At 37.3% G+C, this 20,402-nt stretch overlaps 1 protein-coding gene across 1 annotated transcript in view; it reads right to left on the bottom strand.

The window, feature by feature from the left end:
• The window catches only part of ZFHX4 (zinc finger homeobox 4), a 155,153-nt gene that overhangs the window by 17,863 nt on the left and 116,888 nt on the right, over positions 1–20,402 (bottom strand). Inside the window, exons 4-8 of the mRNA XM_040626041.1 lie at positions 15,461–15,529; positions 7,639–7,755; positions 1,248–1,381; positions 807–1,007; positions 149–266 (exon numbers count right to left, since the gene is read on the bottom strand). Of these exons, the coding sequence (XP_040481975.1) occupies positions 149–266; positions 807–1,007; positions 1,248–1,381; positions 7,639–7,755; positions 15,461–15,529 (639 nt within the window). The remainder of the gene's footprint in view (positions 1–148; positions 267–806; positions 1,008–1,247; positions 1,382–7,638; positions 7,756–15,460; positions 15,530–20,402) is intronic.

The following is a 20,402-nucleotide window of genomic DNA, read 5'->3' as shown; positions in this document are numbered from 1 at the left end:
TTTTTCCCCCCTCATTTTTTCCTTCCTTAAAAAAAATAAAAATAAAAAAAAAGCCAAAAAAACTTTGATAGTAATGATCCTGGAACATCACCACACATGTGAGCCCCCGAACGTGTTTTCTGCAGAAACTGTGTCCAGGCTGGCATACCTGAATATTTCCCAGATCCCTCAGCTGGGATGGCTGCGGGTGTGTCCCGCTCCGATTTCTCAGAGGCAGCTGCTGGCAGTAGCAAACTGTTGGGCATCATCACATCAGGCACAGGCACCTGTGATAACCAAAGGGGTTTGCGTCACGTGCAGCCCAGAAATCAGACTCCATCATATCTGTCAATGGGCGGTAGCCTATCCCACTTCCTTTTTCCCAAAAGAAAGCAGGGACATTTTGTGGATCTCACAGGCCAAGGCTATCCTTTCGAATTTTAGATCAATGCTGTTGCAATACTGTATTCCTTTCTTTTTAAAAAATAGGAATTTGAAGGTTTTTGTCGGCCTATTTTTTTATAACGATGATCAGGAAAGTTTGAGAATCAACGTGCACACGTGAGTCATTTAATTAACATTACAGGTACAGAAGAAGTAAGACAGTAAAACATGTCACTGAATAAGGTATGCCTCGTATCGTGTTTTCTTTCTCCGTAAGCAAAAGAGACAACAAATAAATGGGCCTTGGTTGTGATTTCTAGAACACAGGCTGTAAGAGAGCTTTCAGTAGGCAGAAAACAAATTTCTAACCAATAATTACAGATTTCACGTTGATACTTTTAGAGAGATCATGTCACACCCGCGGCAACATTTGGTCTCCTTACTGTCATAAGCAGCTTCTCCACACAATCTGGAGACACGCTGTGCAAATGCGTCAGATGTAGCTGGAGGTGCATTTTGTTGCTGAGGACGTCCTGGCAGAGGGGACAGCAGATGACGGGCTGCACCGAGTGCTGTGACAGGACGTGCATCTGGATACGACTTTGGTCCCTACTATTGTAGTTACAATAAGGACACTGAAAGAACTAGAGAATATGGAATAAACATGGCTGCTGTTAGTGGATGGACTCGGATGACTTCAGAACATTAGAAGTAACACCGAGAGTTAACTATAATGCTGAGCACAATGTCTACATACGTTTCAACAGCATGAACTCGTTTGGGGCTCTAAAACTACCAGGAGCAATAATAATAATAATAATAACAATAACAATAATAACAACAATAAAACAGGTTTACACAGCAAAGGGAAAAAACACTTGTACCTGTTCATGACAGAATTTATTGTCCTCTGTAGGTTTTGATCTTTTTGTTGCAACATCCTCTTCTTTCGCCAGCAGGAGTGGCTGGGTCCCCCCTCCCACACTGACTTTTAGCTCCTTTTCTGGTGTGATTATTCCTGATTCCCAAAAAAGAATAGAACACCTCAATTTTAAAAGACGCACAACATCAAATTCTGAAAAATTGTATCTTTTTCGAATAGCTCTGACTCTAAATCCACCGAATCATAAAAATGACTGAACAAACACTTTTAAATGATGCGAACCTCAAAAGGCAAAAAGCACACTTCTTTTTATCTACTAAGTGGGCTTTATAAATATATTTTAAAATGTACTCCTGTCTCATGTTTAGATAACCCTAGGTGACCTTGAAAGATTCATCCATAACACATGCTCTCTGGTGTCTCAGAATGCCTTTATCACATTAAAGCTAATCTACTCCCATTCACAAATGCTAACTTAGAAAATAGTTACTTTTACTAATGTTTAATTACTTATCTCTTTTCTAAAATTCTTGGATGCTGAACACATTTCAAAATACCAAGAAGAACTGACTAATTATAATTCAGAAACGAAAATAATATTTTCACATGGTGAATATAGGATTTAAAAAATTTACTATACATTCCATATCTGTTGCTGCTTTAAGTGATTTATACTTTATTTTAGATGTTTCAGCAGTTGGCTGTACACATAACATTATGGTCCAAATCTCAAGAAGACAATAGTTTTATGAGGTTAATCCGAATATTCGGCGTTAAAGATGGTTTAGAATTTTGCCTAGATGGGCAATGTAATGTGCGGGAGCTTCACACGTGTCAAAGAAAAGAGTGCAATTCTAATTTCCCAATCTAACAGAAAATTCTTTCCAGCATCAATTTTCCCGATAATCTCCTCTGTGAGGCTGGATATTACAGCGACATTGGGTAGGCATGTCACATACATCTCACGACAAACACAAAACCTCATTTACCATCCATTCCAATCTCATCATAGCACAGCATCATCTGACCTTTTTTCTGCTGTTTATTATGAGTATTTCTAATTTTAACTTTCAATTTTCACCATCTTCCAGTCAATTTGCAACTAAATTATTTCCAGGGTGAGGACACTATCACTGGACAACTGGGTGCAAATACATCTTGAAATGCAATGAAGCTAAACCATTGATTGCTATCAGACCCCGCGTAAATATAGAGTCTAGGCGTAATCTGATTGTATGCTGTGCATGAAGATTTATCTTGATTTTTTTTCAATCCACATACGGTTCATATAAATGAACAAATTGCACCTTATTGCAAAATAACCCAGTTTTAATTTAAAAATAAGGTCAAGGATGTTATGGAAACAAAGTAAAAATGAACCAGAAAATATGTTCTTTTTCTGTCCTGAATAGAGATGCCTGTTTTCGAACATATAAATAATTTTAGGAATTTCAAATTCAGAAAGAAATTTAAAAGTAAGACTGACTCTGAGGAGACCAAAATTAAAATAGAATTTAAATGACACGATGACAATAATTTTATCCCCTTGAGGTTTGTGGTAGGTACAGAATTAGTGCTGCACTTTCAACAAATTACACTGCCTTTGATTTCTAGATTTACAAACACTAGATTTTATTTGAATGAGTACATTTGTCATATATATATATATATATACACATATACATATATATATATATATACACATACCTTGGAGAAATTTAGATTCTTTGTAAATATTTGAAAAAATAATTTATCAAATTTGTATTTGAAAAAACTTAAGTTTGAGATTAATTGAATAATTTCATTACATTGATTAAACAATATCCAAGTATTTGATAACCAAAAGATAGGTCAAAACAGGAATGTGTATCTCATACTTAATTCTGGCATCAAAAAATACGTTTTTTCTTCTCAAAACAAAACATCCTTTGTGTGCTATTGTCTTAAAAGTGTTAAAAATAAACATTTAGGAAGACAATATGCCATATAGTATTCTGCAAATAAAATTTATTCCCTATTGTTTCAGATCAAGTTCTATAAAATGATTGTCATTTAAATCAGCAAATGTCTATCAGTTGCTTTTCCCTGTGAAACTGAAAGATTTTTCTTAAGAAGTTCCCCATTAATGAGTAAGCGTATGTTCCCTTAAGAGAATAATATTATATCATATCCCCTTATCATTCTTTTGTGTACATGGTAGAATTAGACCGACCAAATAATAAGTTGGTCCAATTCCCTATGCTATCAAAAACTGTCACACACAAGTTAAAAGATAATTACCATGACTCTGATTGCTTGCAGGCCCCATGGAACATCAGATATAGAATAAACCTTCCATAAACTTCTAAATCTATTAAATTTATAGCTATGGCCCTCTTCTCATAAGCATATATATTCTAACGTTGGTACTATAAAGGATCAAAAAACATTCCTTCCAAGGTTTGAAACATTTTACTAAGACTACGCTATGGACTGGTGTAAATACTTGGTCTAATTAATCCATGTTCTTATTTTTGCCTTGTTAATATTCATCAACAATATACTTGTTTTTAATTTAGTGACCTTCCACATTGCATCAAGGAAGTAGAGAGTTCAATTTTAGGGTCATTGTTTCATGGCCACTGCTGTAACTATTGGTTATAGTATTCCACCCAATATATGTGTCAACTTCAATATTTTTTGGCTAATTAACTTAGTTAATTAAACCATGATCTTAATGCAAGCTAGGGGCTTCCTAAAGACCATCTTATTTTAAATTGAAAAGAAGTTATAAATAAGGGCTTCATCCCCCACCACCCCTGCAACCCACTCAATTGAAGCTAGGCACCCAGAAAATGGATGCCGTTGATAAGAAGAAGCAGAGAGAGCTGAGATGCAGTAACAACAAAAACAGACTCTTGAGGATAAGGCAGGCCATCGGAACTTTTTGCAAAGATGATGGAAGTTACATTTTATGCACACATGCCTTTCTACTCAATGGGGTTTAGCTATCTCAAGGATTATGGCCTACCCAATAAATTGCAGGGCATCAATTCTGGGTTCTTTTTCCGAATTGTCTTATCCTAGAAATATATGAAATAAGGGCCTGTCTATTTTGGAAGGTTTTGATTAAGTTTTGTGGTTACTCATAGTTTATGACTGCAACTTCATTTGAAGTAAACCCTGTTTGTTACCTTAGACAAAATTTTGAAATAAGATCACAATTCATTTTGTGTTATTAAGACCTCCCAATATTCTCAAAAAAAACAGTGCCATTTTAATGCATTTTAACTAAAAAATGAAATCTAATTACAAATAAGCACTGCCAAATAGATGAGCCAGTGATTATCTGTCAGTTATGGGATTATTTAGCTTGCATGAGAGTGCTAATATAAAAATGACATAATTCATTTCAATTCAGTTGCTGCCTACTTAATACTTTCAATCCCTAAAATACGGAAGGTTGTAAGGTGGTTTATACTCATAACAAGTGAGGAAAATCCAATAACACATATGTACTCAAAGCAAATCTGGGGGAAAAAAAACCAATAAAACAAAAAACTGAGTTATTATCTATCAATCAATGTATTTGATAAAGTTTGAATACTATAAAACTTGAATATAACAGAGGATGTTATTCAACTACAAATAATTCTAAATTATAATTACTGGTACAGTATTCTTTCTAATGAGACTAGAATGAAAGGATAATTTTAATTGCAATAATGAAGGTTAATTTCCATCTTTGCTCATGTTTACTCCCTTATTAAAAAGTGGTCCCTTTAGCCATGGCAGAGACATATTACATTTTCAATGCAAATGTATTAATCTGGATAAACTCTATATTAATTCTTGTACTGCACAGAGCTATAATTTGGATTATAATTAATCTAAAGTGGCACTAGATTTAAATGACAATATAAATGAGGCATTAGGAGGCTTTTCTATTATGAATGAATATTCAACAAATATAACTTGCATATTGCCAAGTCTCATTTTGAAAGCTGCAGTCCTAGAGATTAATGTCAGCAACCAGCACAACAGCTTACACAAACACAGTCTTCCTAACGTGTGTTAATTCCTTTCTGCCTAACAAATTCTGTGTTGAAGTGGGGTCACACTGTTTTCCCATCCAACACTTTAAAAAAGTGGTTAATGTAGGAGTTTGCTAGTATTTTTTGACATTTATAACTGACATACGGAAAAAAAAACAGTATAGACACAAGTGGTTATTCAATCGTTAGAAATATTTACAAGGGAGAAAAATCCACGCAATAATTTTTTCACCTAATCAGATTCAATTTAGGAAGTAGAAAACTTTGTTAAAAGTTCGTGGTGGTTGTCAGTAACAAGAGCCGTTTTGAAGTCCAGGAGGTTTCGAGGCTCAATATTTGCATCCTGGTAATTGCTTTTAGTTGGGGCATAAATCCCATTTTCATTTCTATAGATACACCTGGGAAGGCATTTCTGCGGGGATAAAAAATCGTTTTAAACAACTAACATTATGCAATGTTCTGTATTCTCTCAGAAGCTCAAGTCCTGTCTGGATGGTACAATTAGGCACCCAAGAAAGCACAATAACTCATCAGGCCATTAGGGAGTGATTGAGCCCATTATTTATACTGAGCGGTAAACCGTGCTGATGGAGATACAGCCCCTGCATCTGTGGTATGTTCCAAATAAGACTCCTTCCTCAATGGTGAGATTAGATCCATTTTCAAGAGATTCCCAGAATCCGTTCCTTGGAAGTCCTTAGATATAAAACCAAGCGTAATGTCATATGCCTAAGTATTGCATGAGCATTTATTCCATTAACACTAATGTGCTACCCGTGTGTTTTACACGTGCTTTTAAGGAATGGGAGGGACATGCTTTATAATGTCTTTCAGTACGATTGTGAGAAGGACACCAATGAATGCAGACAGAAGCCTACCCTCCCTGAAGTAGTCAAGCAGCTTGCCTTGATGAAGTCCATCCTAGAGAAGGAATACACTGACCACCTTGCGATTTCCAATTATTTCCAAATGAGGTTTAGATGGCACTACCCTTGACCTGAACTGATCACTAGGTATTTCAAATCCCTTGTCAGTAACCTCAGGAGCCAGTTTACCAATATATAGCTATGGCATCTCTTTTTTTTTTTTTTTTTACATTGCTTTAGGCTCCATACCAACCTTAGATCCTTTTTGTTTAAATCAAATTAGGATCCTATGTTAGCCACTATATCCTAGATGCAAATTTAAGTGGCTCATTCTCACTGGACTCTGGAGAGAAACTCAGCATTGAACGATGTGGGGTGGGGAGCAGAGAGGCCCTTCATATAATTTTTGCAGGGAATGCAACACTTAGATATGCAAAGAACGAATGACAAATATGGGCTAATTCAGGTTTAAACAAACTTGCACGTTAAAAAATGATACTTTTGCACAAGCCAATGTCTTCATAGTGAGCACAAGCTTCTTATATGCAGCTGTCACTGGAATTCCAGGAAAAGATAGATGAGCACCTGAAACTAATAGGCTTGAACCCGTTTCAGCACTTCTTCTGCTTCAATGAGTCCAACATAATAAAACTAGGTATAGCGTGCAGCAAAAGTAGCCAATGTAATATTCATTGCGACCATAGATTTCCATCTCATACATACAAAGCATGGATGAAGTCATATATTTGCCAAATCAAACACAGAAAAAGCCTTAGGTATCCACACCAGATGCTGGCCTAGGGTTTGTTTGTGCACAAGTAAATGTCATGACACGAAGGTTTGTTTTCAAAGACAGTAGCTTTCATTACTGGGATTTGTCTATTCTAGAAGATCAAAATTACCCAGCACCTAATCCCTTTTCAATGATATTTCCTCTTTCTTAGGCTGAATCATCTGTAAACTTTTCCACTGGATTTTGTTTGAAATGCCTCAAATAGATGCCCTTAAAAAGAGCAAATTCCTGAGTGTAAGTTGTAAAAAGGCAAGGAAAAATAACATTTATTTTTAGGGTTACATGGTTTAGGGGGGTGCATGGTCTGAATGAAAAAATTCAAGTGATATGTAATCCTGTGCTTATGAAAAATTAATATGCCATCAGAGGACTCACAAGGATAGCTAAGATTAATGAAAGGCGCTTAAAAAATTACAAGCACACAAACTGATTTGATTAAAAAATAATCTCGCTGGTCGTCCTGTAATATTCTTCAACTTATCCACATCTCTTCTGTCAGATGGTTATGATTAAAAATAGGTCAATGGGAGGCGACTGATAGAAATCACATGCAAAATGCACATGCAATGACTAGTAGTGGGAATGTTCAGACAGTTTAAATGAATAAAAGCTTTTAATAAGCTTTGGTGGGGGTGACGGAAGGGCTGATTGCAAGGCATGGGGTGGAGGGAAGAAAGGTGAAGGATGCTAGCGTCTTACCAGAATCTTTCTTAGAGTTTTTGCCTTCACTATTGTCTCTCTCACTTGTGTCTTTCTCCTCCTCCTCGGCCACTGCTCCAGGCTTAGCTGCTCCGTCTACTTCCTCACTTTGTTCTTCTGTTAAGAAAAGGAGACCAGTCAGGAGGATTGAAAACCCCAGAAGGATGCCCACTAAAATAAACGGGACCATTTAAAAACCGTGTGCTTTATGAATCATCTGCAGACATTCTACTCTGAAGAAAGAACATTCATTCGCAAGTCTCTGTTAGAATCTGCTGGCTGTACCAATGCAAATTGTCATCAAGAGTAACTTCTTTTACCTCCATCGAGAAAACGTGCCTGTACTAAATTAAAATAAAAGAAATCATTTTTCAGGACAGGTGAAGCTAGAAAAGGTTTAAGAATACATGTAAGGCAATTCTGTCATTTTAATAGTAGAAACTTCTAAACTACGTGGACCTACTGTTCCATGGACTTGGACAGATGACAGAACAAACCAAACTCTTGGAAAAAATTTTTTAGCGAAATAATGGGAACACGACGGGTTAAATATAAGACAGGTGTTACTCCTGCCTTCAGTCCCCAGGCGCCAGGGGACTTTTTTGGAATTTGCCGGAGTAGGATCTCAAAGCTTCAGTTACATTGGGGTGCGTGCGTGCGTGCGTGTGTGTGTGCGTGTGCATGCACGCGCGTGTGTGTGTCTTCCATAGGGGGAGCTATATAGGGCACAGGACAACATAAGAAGGTATACTTCTTCTATGACAACCACATCACCCCACACCTCATTCACGGGTTCACACCAGCTAGATTACATGGAAATCCTCATAGTAACTCAACCCTATTTAATTATTCTGTAAATCTTAGCCATGCCGCTGCTGGTGGATTAATCTGTTTATGCAGTTAGCCTCTATGCTGGGTCTGTGTAGCACTAATCCGTGAAAGGCCCACTGTTCTCTTTCATCCTGCGATCATTTGTCTCTCACTGTGCTGATGTCACATTTTAATGAATTTTTAGCAATCTGAGTAATGCCAGATAACCAGACTCGCAACTCCCCACAGCATGGCATGCTGTTTTCATTGCAGCACAAAAAATAAAAATCATATTCCCCTGTTCAGGTAGGAATTACATAAATTAGGAGAAGAAGGTAAAATGGGATTTGAAGCACCAGACTGCTCAATTTCATAAAATCTTTAATGACCATATAAATTAACCCTGGAAAGGCAAAAGGTCATCGACACACATTTGCATACACTCTTCTATTTGCTTTTGATAAGCAGAGCTTTTATGCAGAGAACATGATACAATTAACCCTTCAATAACCATACAAAACGCTGCTACGGACATTTTAAGTGTCAAGCATTAACTGAAAATTACACACTGCATAAAATTTTCATTGCAAATGCTATAGTGATTGAAAGGGGAAATCGTGGCCCTCTCCACACCCCATGTTTTATTAATAACGTTCTGACAGCAGAATGAAATATCCACTGTCATATGTAGCAGCTGAGCACAAAAAAAAAAAAAAAAAAAAAAAAAAAAAAATCGCTATTTAGTGCCTCACTTGCCAGCCCGGCTCTGCAACTGTGTGAGCAGGAAACAACAGAAGGGGGGCAGTTCTGGGCTCAATGGGGGAAACAAGAACATTATTTGAAATAAGAGTTTGTTTCAACTGTGAGTCCTCAAAGGCACCATACAAATCCATTTATTCCATATTTGCACTTTGCCACTGCACAAAAGCAGAGCCGAGGTCCGTGGTGGAGGGGGTCAGTCATCTGAGGGCTTTGGGGGAAGCTTCCTTTTCAGGCAAATACCTATGAAATTTTTACTTTAAGAGGAGAGAATCAACACTTCTTAAGGCTCTAGCCTGCTTTCACCCCGTCAGTGATAATTACTGATCAAACACAGCCTCCCTCGTCCCGGCAGGGGCCAGCCTGGGTGGGGACCGTGGCCGGCTTGGTTTGGGGGGCTGGAAGGCTGAGGTCATGACTGGATCGGGCTGTTTCCCTGCCAAGTCCACACATGTGACGTGACATCCAGTGTCAAGCCTTCTACCTACGACAGCCCATGGCAATTACTTTTCAACTCATCCTGGGGAAGGGATGCAAGACTTCTTTGAGTAGATTTACTGGACCTTTCCCCCAGGGCTGGAAAATGAAGTGTCAGAGCGCTACTGAGTGTCCTTATCTTGAGGGGACATAAAATGGTACGGGCTATCGCAACTCACATTAATAAACCATCGTGTGTCAGGAGAAGAAAACAAAAATCACGAAGGGACTAAAAGAAAAAACTACAGTATAATCTGGGTCTCATCAGACAGTTTTTGCAGGGTCTTCCTCGTTTTCCACTATGTGTTTTAAGTGTGAGAGAAATTCCCAGACATGTTCTTCTATACATCACCGTGGTGTCTGACCTCAGCCTGACCCTGGCAACAGTTTGAGAAATCTGAATGTGAACAAAGACTCTGTGTCAGCAGCAGGGAAAGATTGTGGGGCAGACTCTCCCCATCAACTTAATCGCAAACAGCAGTTCTGAGGCTATAACTTTGCCCGGCTCTTCCAAGCCACAACTCATAACCTCTGGAGGGGGGTTTGCCTGCACTGCCTCTGCTTCTGTGACTTTTCCCCCTCTCTCTTTTCTGGTTCTTCCTTTGAAGTAGGCAGGCAATTAGCTCTAATGCTCAAGCAATTCAGGCCTGTTTTGTGGTTTGGAAGGCGTAAGCCGTTTATTACAGGTAGGCTCTTTGGAGCCATAGAACTTTGCAAATTTTTAATCATGCAAAAAATAATCAAAGGGTAACTTATATACACCATAAAGTTTCATACAAGGCAGGAAAAAAGCTCACTTTCATTCTTAAAGAGAGCTTTTAAAAGAAATTTGACATTCATTTTATAAATAGACTTTAGAGTCAAGAGTATCAATGAGGAGAAACAGCTTTCTAGGAAAACTGTAGGTTGGATTTGGGGTTAAAGGAAGGGGTGTCTACATTCTAATTTTCAAATACCACATTTCCTCAACTGTAAAATGCCATAAAATGTAAGGCGCTTTATCAGAAAATATATATATATATTATTAAGGTATTAATATGTATTAAAGGAATGCCTTAAAAACTAAGGAAAATTCCATTCTATAAAATTGCAAAATAAAGACACTAAGTTACATAAAACTCCAAAATAAAGATGCTAAGGCAGTTTTCATTTTCATCAATAGGTTTCTTTATTTTATCATTATATAATAATATATATAATATATATTATTAAATAGTTATATATAATATATTAGTAACATTTCATAATACTGTTGTATTCATAGTATATGTATTTTTAATTATGCTTTTGCTTTATGGAATATAAAAATATACAGTATTTATTCATATGCTAAACTTTATGACGTGAACGTACTTAAGCTTAAAATGTGTATTAGGGTCCTGTAGGACTTTCCAATTTTCAAATAAACGATAATACATTTTTATTTTTAAATGTTTCAAAATACTAGGAAGAAGACAAAATACTACTGTAGTCTCATATTATACAGGTGTGTTATAATAACTTCCCCCAGCATTTTTATCACGCCTAACATAATGACCTTATAAGTTCCTCTACACATACACATAAACTATATTTAAAAGAAAGGAAAGTTTTTGAGTGACTAGTGTAGAATACTTCCATTGGAATAATAAAAAATAATTGGAAAATCACTATTAATTTATTCTATAAAATTATATGATTTCTCGGCAAATCTACTTCAGTTATAGCCCTCTGATCCAAGCACCAGCCAATTGTGCTGGGTTCCCATTGCTTTATTATACAATTATGTTTGGGAACCCTCTGAGGTGTCTAAGGAAAACACTGCATACTTTTTAAACCCATGGAGTAATCAGGTAAGGAGGAAACAGAGAATAACTTAAACATTTTACGTATTAGTTTCAACTTTAGATATTGAGCCTCTATTCTGGACATCTAGCTTATAAGAATGCTTTCCTGAACTCCTCCATTGTCTCTCTGTACAGACCCACCCCATCCAAATCTATCCTCCATTTGATCTACTTAAATCTGACTCTCCTACTTAAAATCTTAGAGTAATGCCCACCACCTACAAAGAAAAAGCTCGATCTTCTAGAAGTACATGGCAAGAATACCTTCAAGAGACCTGGTCCTTGTCTACCACCCCAGTCTCATCTTTCTTCCCTTCCTAGCCAGCATTTAATTGCAAAAACAGTCTTCACAAGCTTTAGGGCATCAGAATCACGTGGAAGACTTGTTACAACACAGATTGCTGGGTTCCACCCCTAAAGCTGCTGATTTGGTGTGTGTAAAGTGAAGCCTGAGAATCGACATCTCTAAGTTCCCAGGTGATGCTGTACTTCTGGTCCAAGGGCCATATTTTGTGAACCACTGTTCCAGAAACATGTAACCATTATTAATGCCCTCTTCCTCCCTATAAGATCTACCATTATATTTCCTTGTCTTATCTAGAATATTTTTTTTTTTTTTTGCCACTGTATAACTCCCACTTTTCCTTCTGGCCAGCATGGGGAAATATGTTTCCTCATCCATAAAAATGGGGTTAGCAACACCTACCTCATAGGTTTGTTATAAGATAAATGAAGAAAAATCAGTCAGCATGGAGCCTAACACAAAATAAGTACGAAAAAATGCTAGCTGTATTATTACTAGTATTAATTACTTCTTTCTCCAAAAACACTTCCCTGAATGTTGAACAAAGATTAATGTTTCTGAGTACATCTTTAAATTTTTAATTAATTAATTAATTACTTTTCTTTTCTTATGCATTGATGTCAAAAATTTAGCCTAGTGTGTAAAAATTATCTGTGTATAGCCTACTTCCCCTAATAGGTACACCTTTACAGAAAACAGTAATTATCTTGTTTATTTCTGTGCCAGAAGCACCTGGAACAGTGCCTGGAATATAGAAGACAGGCAAGACTTATTGGTTGGAAAACTAAATTTAATTTAGGAAGTAAAATTGTGAGAAGAAGAGGCGTCCAGAAGCTTTCCCATTCTATTCTCCTTTAATAAAACTTTTTAAAAGTACTTGTTTGTTTGGTTTGATTTTGGTCTGGTTCGGGTGGTTTTGTTTGTTGTTTGCATTTTCTCTTTCTCAACTAGATCACCCTCATTATTCAACCCTCCCCAGTCTGGCTTCCAATCAACTGCTCTTCTCAAAGCCACCAAGGACTTCTGTGCTGTGAAATCCAGGGGTCACTTTTTCATCTGCATATTACTTAAGCTTGCTCAACAGAAGTTACTATGCCCTTCTCCTTGAGAAAGGTCCCTCTCTTAAATTTTTTTGCCTCAGACTACCGTGATTTTTTATTCTACGTCTTTAGAAGTTCCCTCTTATTCCCCTTTGCTGAAGCCTCCTCCATTTAAAATCTAAATATTGGAGTGTCTGCAGCATTGGTCCGAGTCCCTATTCTCTTCTCTATCTGCAAAGGGAGTCTAACTTGAGGAAAAATAATAATCTGCCTAGATGATAGCATCCAGATCCATTACTTTAAATTTTATATTTCCATTTGGATATCTAGAAGGTATATCAAACTTAATATGCCCAAATTAGAACTTCTGGTTCCCCCTCAACACAACTCACTCTGTTTATCACCCATCTCCCCTATCTCCCCCAACTCCCCCTTAACTCCCAGCTCTCCCATCTCCCCCATCTCAGTTAATGGTACCATCACCATCGACCAAAAGGAAGAATCCTCCTTGACTCTTCTCTTTCTCTCTCATACGCATACAACCTATTAGCAAGTTCTATTATGTCAAATCCCCCCCCAAAGAAAATAGCACAAACTAAATCTATTTCCTTGCATCTCCATTGCCAGTACACTTAATCTCTTACCTGGATTTTGAAATGGTCTAATAACTAGGTAAGCCTTGCTCTTGCTTTCCTACAATTATGCTGCACAGTCTATAAAGCCAAGCTAGTATCTGGCTTGCACCTTGCCAAACTTCCTCTTTCACTCAGAATCATACACCAACTTCTTACTCTGGTTGAAATTACCAGGCCTTGGTCTCCCTCTCTGACTGTACCTTATGCTACTCACCTACTCATTCACTAACCTCTCTCCGGAGACATTAGCCTTCTTTCTCTTCCTGGAACATGACCAACTTCTTTCCACCTCTACCCAAAAGGCATTTCCCCAGATTTGCTCAATTGGCTCCTTCTCATTAGTTAGGACTCAGCCAATCTGTCATTTCCTCAGAGAACTTCTCTGACCACTGTTTCTAAAGACGCTCATCACCTGTTACACAGGTGGGATTCTCAGACTCTAGTGGGAATCACATCACCTGGAGGGCTTGTTAACTACAGATTGCCAGGCCCACCCTCAATGTTTCTGAGTCCGTAAATGTAGGATGGGGACCGGGAATGTGCATTCTTACAATTCCCAGGTTGTCCTGATGCTGCCCGTAGGGCAACCACACTTTGAGAAGCTCTAGCACATCACCTCTTCTACTTCCTCCATTGTGTTCATGGCAATCTGACTAGAATGTCTTTATTTGTATAGAAATATTGTCTAAAAAAAGAGAGAGGTCATCTGTCTTATTCATGACATAAGCCCAACAGTCCCTGGCACTAATATTTTGAGTAAAATTAAGGATTCCTAGTTTTCCTACTTGGGATAACTACATTTATAGCAGGATGGCATCAGTTAAGATGGAGAAAGAGAAGAAACGGTCTTGCAAAAATGAGAAATTCCATTTGGAATTTGTTATATTGGACTTCCCACTAGAACATCTCCATGAAAATATCCAGAAGGCATGAGAGTATCTCAATATAAAGCTTCTCAGAGACCTTGGTGAAGGTGTAGATCATGGTACCCTTGTTTACAAAATGATAAATAACTGTATTGGCAGGGAGTGTTTTCTTTTTTGTTTGATATTTTTGTCATAGTCTTGATATTTGGCCTATTACCTCAAACTGATCATTAATGAAATCCTCTGATTGGGCTGTAGGTGAGGGAGACGAACTGATTTATGCAATTTTATTTTAAATATGCTCTCCAGTTTTCTAAGGGAAAATAACATAAAAAATGAAAAAGTATTCATGAGAATGCATAGGTGAAGGTGAACTTAACTTTAAAGAATTTTTAAAGAGAGAAATTCTGACTTTATACTGGAGGGATGTTTTCCCTTGCAAAACATATTTCATTTCCCCATTATGAGTGCAAAGGACTTTTTATAATCTTTTTTTCCTATATAGCATATTATCATTCCAATTGTAGAAATCTGAAAATTGGGATCATGCCAGGAATAAATGAGGTGTGTTGTGGCAACAAGAGTGAATTTCCTCTTAAATTATCTGAATATAATGCAACTAAGAAAGCATTGCTGCCAGTTTTTTTAACACACACACACACACACACACACACACACACACACACAGCACAGGGACCAGTAAATGCGTTGACATGGGTGTACAAAGTCCAATCAATTCATTAATTACCACAAAATAACCCCACCAACTACGTTGTTTGATTTGGGGAAAAACAGTATCTGGCTTTTTGAGTTATACTTTGTAACAAACTGACCATTTAGGTGAAACTTCACAGTGTGTAAATGTAGATGTGAGAAATCATTCTGCAGAAGTTGCTTGTTCTTTAAGATGTTACTTTATATATGTATCCAAATATAGTAGATATGTCATTTTATATTTCATTTTGCTTTTAACTCATTTGTATAAGAGATCTGATCAATTCTATTTAGAGAAGTTCCAAAGATACATTTATTACACAAATTACGAGAGTAGCAAATGTAACTCACTTAGGACAAATGTGATTTTGAGAAGGACTAGACCACTTACCTGAGGTTGCTCTCAACTGCTGCTCCGTAAGATCGTCCTCACAGGTCCTGGCTCCCAAAGAGGCCGTTTCTGCAGAGGATATTAGAGTGAAAAATAATGAGCACACCACGTCTGGCTCTGCAGTCACAGCATCACAAGAACCCCAAGTCTGACTTTCAAAGAAATAAGCACCAGGTGGAGCTCAGGTGAGACTCCAGCACACCTCACATCCCAGGGAACAGTGGTTAGCAAAATGAGTAAGCTTAGATAACATTCTCCAACGGCAGCACGCAACAAATAGAGCAATGCAGACACAATATGGAAGCAGAAGACTCACTTGATTTTTACTTCTTGGATATTTGGCCAGGCCTACCTTGTAGGACTATGTGTTATAATGGCAATGGCACATTGCAAAAATTATGAGGATACTTTTACTTCTCTGTCATGATAGCAAGAAAAGAAAAAAAGTAAAAAAAAAAAAACTTCAATATCTGAGAGCTGAGGTGAGAGACTACAGCAGAAAAAACAAAACAAAACAAAACAAAACAAAAAACAAAAAACAAGGACCTGAGGAAATCTGAAGAACATGTCCAAGTTGTCAGTAAATTCACATCTGTATTCTCATCTTTTATTTGAGCTCCGAGCAGAAGCGCCAACAATGTCCTGATTTGCTAAACTCAAGCCCGAGCACAAGCCATTATTTTCATCTATCTCCATTTTTCCTTTGTGTTCCCTGTTATGGGGGAAATCTATAAAAAAAAATGACTGGACCTCAGAAATCACCCTCAATGTCTCATTCTTTCTCCACACCAAGTCATCCCACACTGTTGATTCTACGGCAATGTCTCTTGTCACGTGTGTTTCTCTATTTCTCTGTCACCTTCTCTTTACTGACAACTTCAGTAGCTTCCACAACAATCTTCCTGCCCTGAAGTCCTTGTCTCTTCAGTCTAATCTCTCATAAAATTGCAAGAACTTTTTTCTCCAGAACACAGAATTGCCCGAGCACCACTCATGGCTCCATCAGTTTCTAGGTAAGGGAACTTAGGTACATAATTTAACCTTTCTAAGCCTCAATTCCTTCCTTGGTGATATGCAGATATAACTGTACAAATAATCAACAATTATAAGAGAAAAAATACAAATAAAGATGCAATGTGATCTAGTCTTCAAAGTGAGAAAAGGCTGGATTGTATTGAGAGGTTGAAAAGATCGTCACACAATTCTTACACCGCCAAAGAGATTCATGTTTATCTAATATTTCTGGGCATCAGCATCTCTGGTTGATTCTGAAGGCTTTAATTAAACAAATAATTAACCTGGAAAATAGAAGTGCACACCAAGGCACTATTATTGCATTTACTGATTGTTTTTCCTGCTATGTACAACACCTTTGGCCTCTGGGGCTAATCTATTTAAAAAGAATGATAATAAACCCTCAGTGTCTTTGTCCCAACAACAACAAAAAACATCATGTTTTTTGTTTTTTTTTTAATAACCAGAACTTAAATTAGTCTCGAAAGGAAGAATTCATCCTTACTTCTTGCTTATAAATCCAAATAACTTCCAGATCGATCACAGTATTGACATCCATCCAATATGTCATTCAAGAAACCCACCTTCTTCCTCTTGGCACCTCTTGGATCTTTATGCCTTGACCAGTGTTGTTTCTTTTACTTTGTGAATGTCTTTTTGTTTCTCTCTTGTTAAACTCTTATTCTCCCCTCAAAACCGAAAGCAAGTGCCGCCTCCTCCGTGCTCCCATAACAATTAGCTTATAAATATGTTTCAGAACTTAGGATGTATTATAACTTTTTACATGGTTCGTGCATGTTTCCCCAGTAAACTGTGAGTTCCTCAAGAACTCTCATCTTCACAGATTCTCAGCTAAGGACAAAGCGAGGCAGGTCAAAGTCACCAGGACACTTCTATTCAAACACGAATCTACGCCCTATACGCGGAAGCAGATGAATCTCAAGACGAGAATTTTATAAAAATCTTCCCAGAGCCTCACGCCTCAAAATCCAAAGCCCTTTCAATTATACCAAACACAGATACTAATTCTGTTACATATACAGATCTTCCTCCACTTATGATGGGGTTAAGTCCCCACGAATGCATTGTAAGTTGGACATACCTCAAGTCGAAATGCTTTTAATACATGTAACCCACTGAACATCATAGCTTAGCCGAGCCTATCTTAAACGTGCTCAGAACACTTATATTAGCGTGCAGTTGGGCAAAATCATCTAACACAAGGCCTATTTTATAATGAAGTGTTGAATATCTCCTGTAATTCATTGAAAACTGCACTGAAAGTGAAAAACAGGATGGGTGGGTGGGCACAGGACGGTTCCAAGTTTACTGGTTGTTTACCCTTGCAAGTGCCTGCTGATTGGGGGCTGGGGCTCGCTTCCACTGCCCAGCATGATAAAAGAGAATCTTACCACATACAGTTAGCCCCGGAAAAGCTCAGAATTAAAAACTCGAAGTATGGTTTCTACTGAATGTTTACCACTTTTGACTATCGTAAAGTTGAAAAATGTTAAATTGAACCATTGTAAGTAGGAGATTATCTGTATAAATGTGTGTGAGTGTGTATTAAACCATTTGTTTCACTCTTCTCTAGAAAGAAAATATAATTTATCAAAGAATCCTTATCATTCCAAACACATGCACACACACATACACATTTCAGTGTATCAGATACTTAAACAGGTATCAGGAGTGTTTAAGTAAATTTGACCAAATGACCACTACTCTTTTAAGATTCATGAAAATAAAAATTTAAAAATGACAATTTACTGAGTGTGTATTTCTTCCAGTACTCTGATGACCTATTCATGTAAAAGAGTTATGTAAGGGGTGCCTGGGTGGCTCAGTTGGTTAAGTGCCTGACTCTTGATTTTGGCCCAGGTCATGATCTCAGGGTCGTGGGATCGAGCCCTGTGACAGGCGGGCTTCCCCCTTAGTGGGAGTCGGCTTCTCTCCTTTCCCTCTCCCTATACCCTCTTCCCCTTGCATGCTCTCTCTCTAAAATAAATAAATAAATGTTGAAAAACAGTCATGTAATCCTCATGGTAAAGTCATGAGGAAAATGTTAATCTTTATTTTATAAGTCAGGAGATTGGAGCTTAAAGAGGTTAAGGTCACTTGCCCCAGGTTCCCAAGTTTGAAACTGACAGAGCTTGGAAGGGAACCCAGTTCAGCCTGGTATAAAGGCTGTGAATGTCTGGACGTATCCAGTTGTAATACCACAGTATCAAGGAGGCTATAAAAGGTTTCCTAGTCTTAGTGAAGTCCCGAAACTAAGTGGCAGCCAAGGGGGACGGGGCAGGGGGGCGGGGGGGGGGAGATACGGAAGAAAGCAACTTTCACTAGTCTTGTAAAAATTCCAACATTTCATAAAACAATACATTCCTTGAATATATGATGCAACTGAATAATAGCTTGGTGCCACACTGAAATCATTTTGTTTGAGAGTGATTTAAGGAAATGTGCAAAATGTCAAAACCAGAAACTGTTATTTAATCTCACAAATTAGGATATGTGGTACTTGGAAACTGTTCCATTGGGAGCAACTTGTGCAAATAATTTTGTAAAGGAATGTAGTTCGGAGTGCCACAGAATATTTTTTATGTCCTCAACAATGCTGTTCCCTTTATACAAATGATATAAATATTTTAATAAAGGAGCTTTTAACTTAACAAATGAACTGATTAATCTATACTTTTCTGCCTGTGTAAATGAAATGTTTAAAACCTAGTAATGATACATAGCATCTTTCAATATTTCACTTTAATAATTGCTCTGTAATAACAAATTTGACTGCTGTTAACACGATCTGTCTCTTTGCTGGTGATTTAATTAGATTACTAATTTGTGTTCTCTAGCACCTGACCTTTCCTATTTAATACTATTTAAAAATAATACCACTGACAATTTATCCAGTATTCTACTCTATTCTGTCAATTTGGTGATGATCACACATTTGAAAATGGTACCAAATTACTCTATTTTTATTAACACAATGTGGGAGTAATCGGTCCCATTTTCTGTGGAATAGTGTATCGATCATCACAATCACCATCATCAACAACAACATTTCACAGAGTATTTACTCTGTGCCAGGTACTGACTGATGCCCTTTATGTGCACTGGAACACCGCTAGCAAGTGGTGAGCCACGATTTGAACCCACGCATTTTTATTTCGAGGATAGGTAGCTTAGCCACAATGATACACTAAGCCATATTGTTTAAATCCTAAAAGTAGCTTTCCTTTTGATTCTGCAATTTTGTCTTGTGTTCATGTTTCTCAGTTGGCCTGAATTCTGGTAACTACCTATTCCCCTGGCCTAACCCAAATGGTTACATTTCCAAAGACAATGTTTAAAAACCTAAATTTTTAGGCTTCCTGTTCCCTTTAACTATGTAACAGAAGGTTCTCAAGGCTCTGTCTCACTTCCCCCTACTTGCCATCCCAACTCATAAACCTATCCACTGCATCACTCCTTTTCACCTTTCCCTTCTCTTATACGAATGATTATTCTGGTAAGTAAACTAATAACTTTTAGGCATTTCATCTTAGTTAAAAAATGATCAAATTTTCATATGTCAAATCTTTTTTTTCGGGATAATATTTTATTCTGCTATTCGGAATAATATTTTAAAATTTTTAAATTATTTTTAAATAAATTTTTAAAATATTAAAAAAAACTACAACCAATACAAATCTAATGATCAGGGAAAGATCTGGAATTTCAATTTTTTGGGAACAGTCTAGATTCATAAGTAGAGAACTCTAAGTTTAAGAATGCTTCTTTCATTTGGGAGTAAGTCTAACCTAATCTGCATTTCATGATCACAACAGTCATGAGCTCTCTGTATTCTTATCAGCAAAATTTGGGAACCATTTGGTATAAGTTTAGTAAATTTTTAAAATACTGGGTGAATGTTCAAGCT

This window comes from Ursus maritimus, unplaced genomic scaffold (genome assembly GCF_017311325.1).
Source record: "Ursus maritimus isolate PB19 unplaced genomic scaffold, ASM1731132v1 scaffold_9, whole genome shotgun sequence".
NCBI lineage: Eukaryota > Metazoa > Chordata > Mammalia > Carnivora > Ursidae > Ursus > Ursus maritimus.
This window is presented reverse-complemented; position numbering and strand designations above follow the sequence as displayed.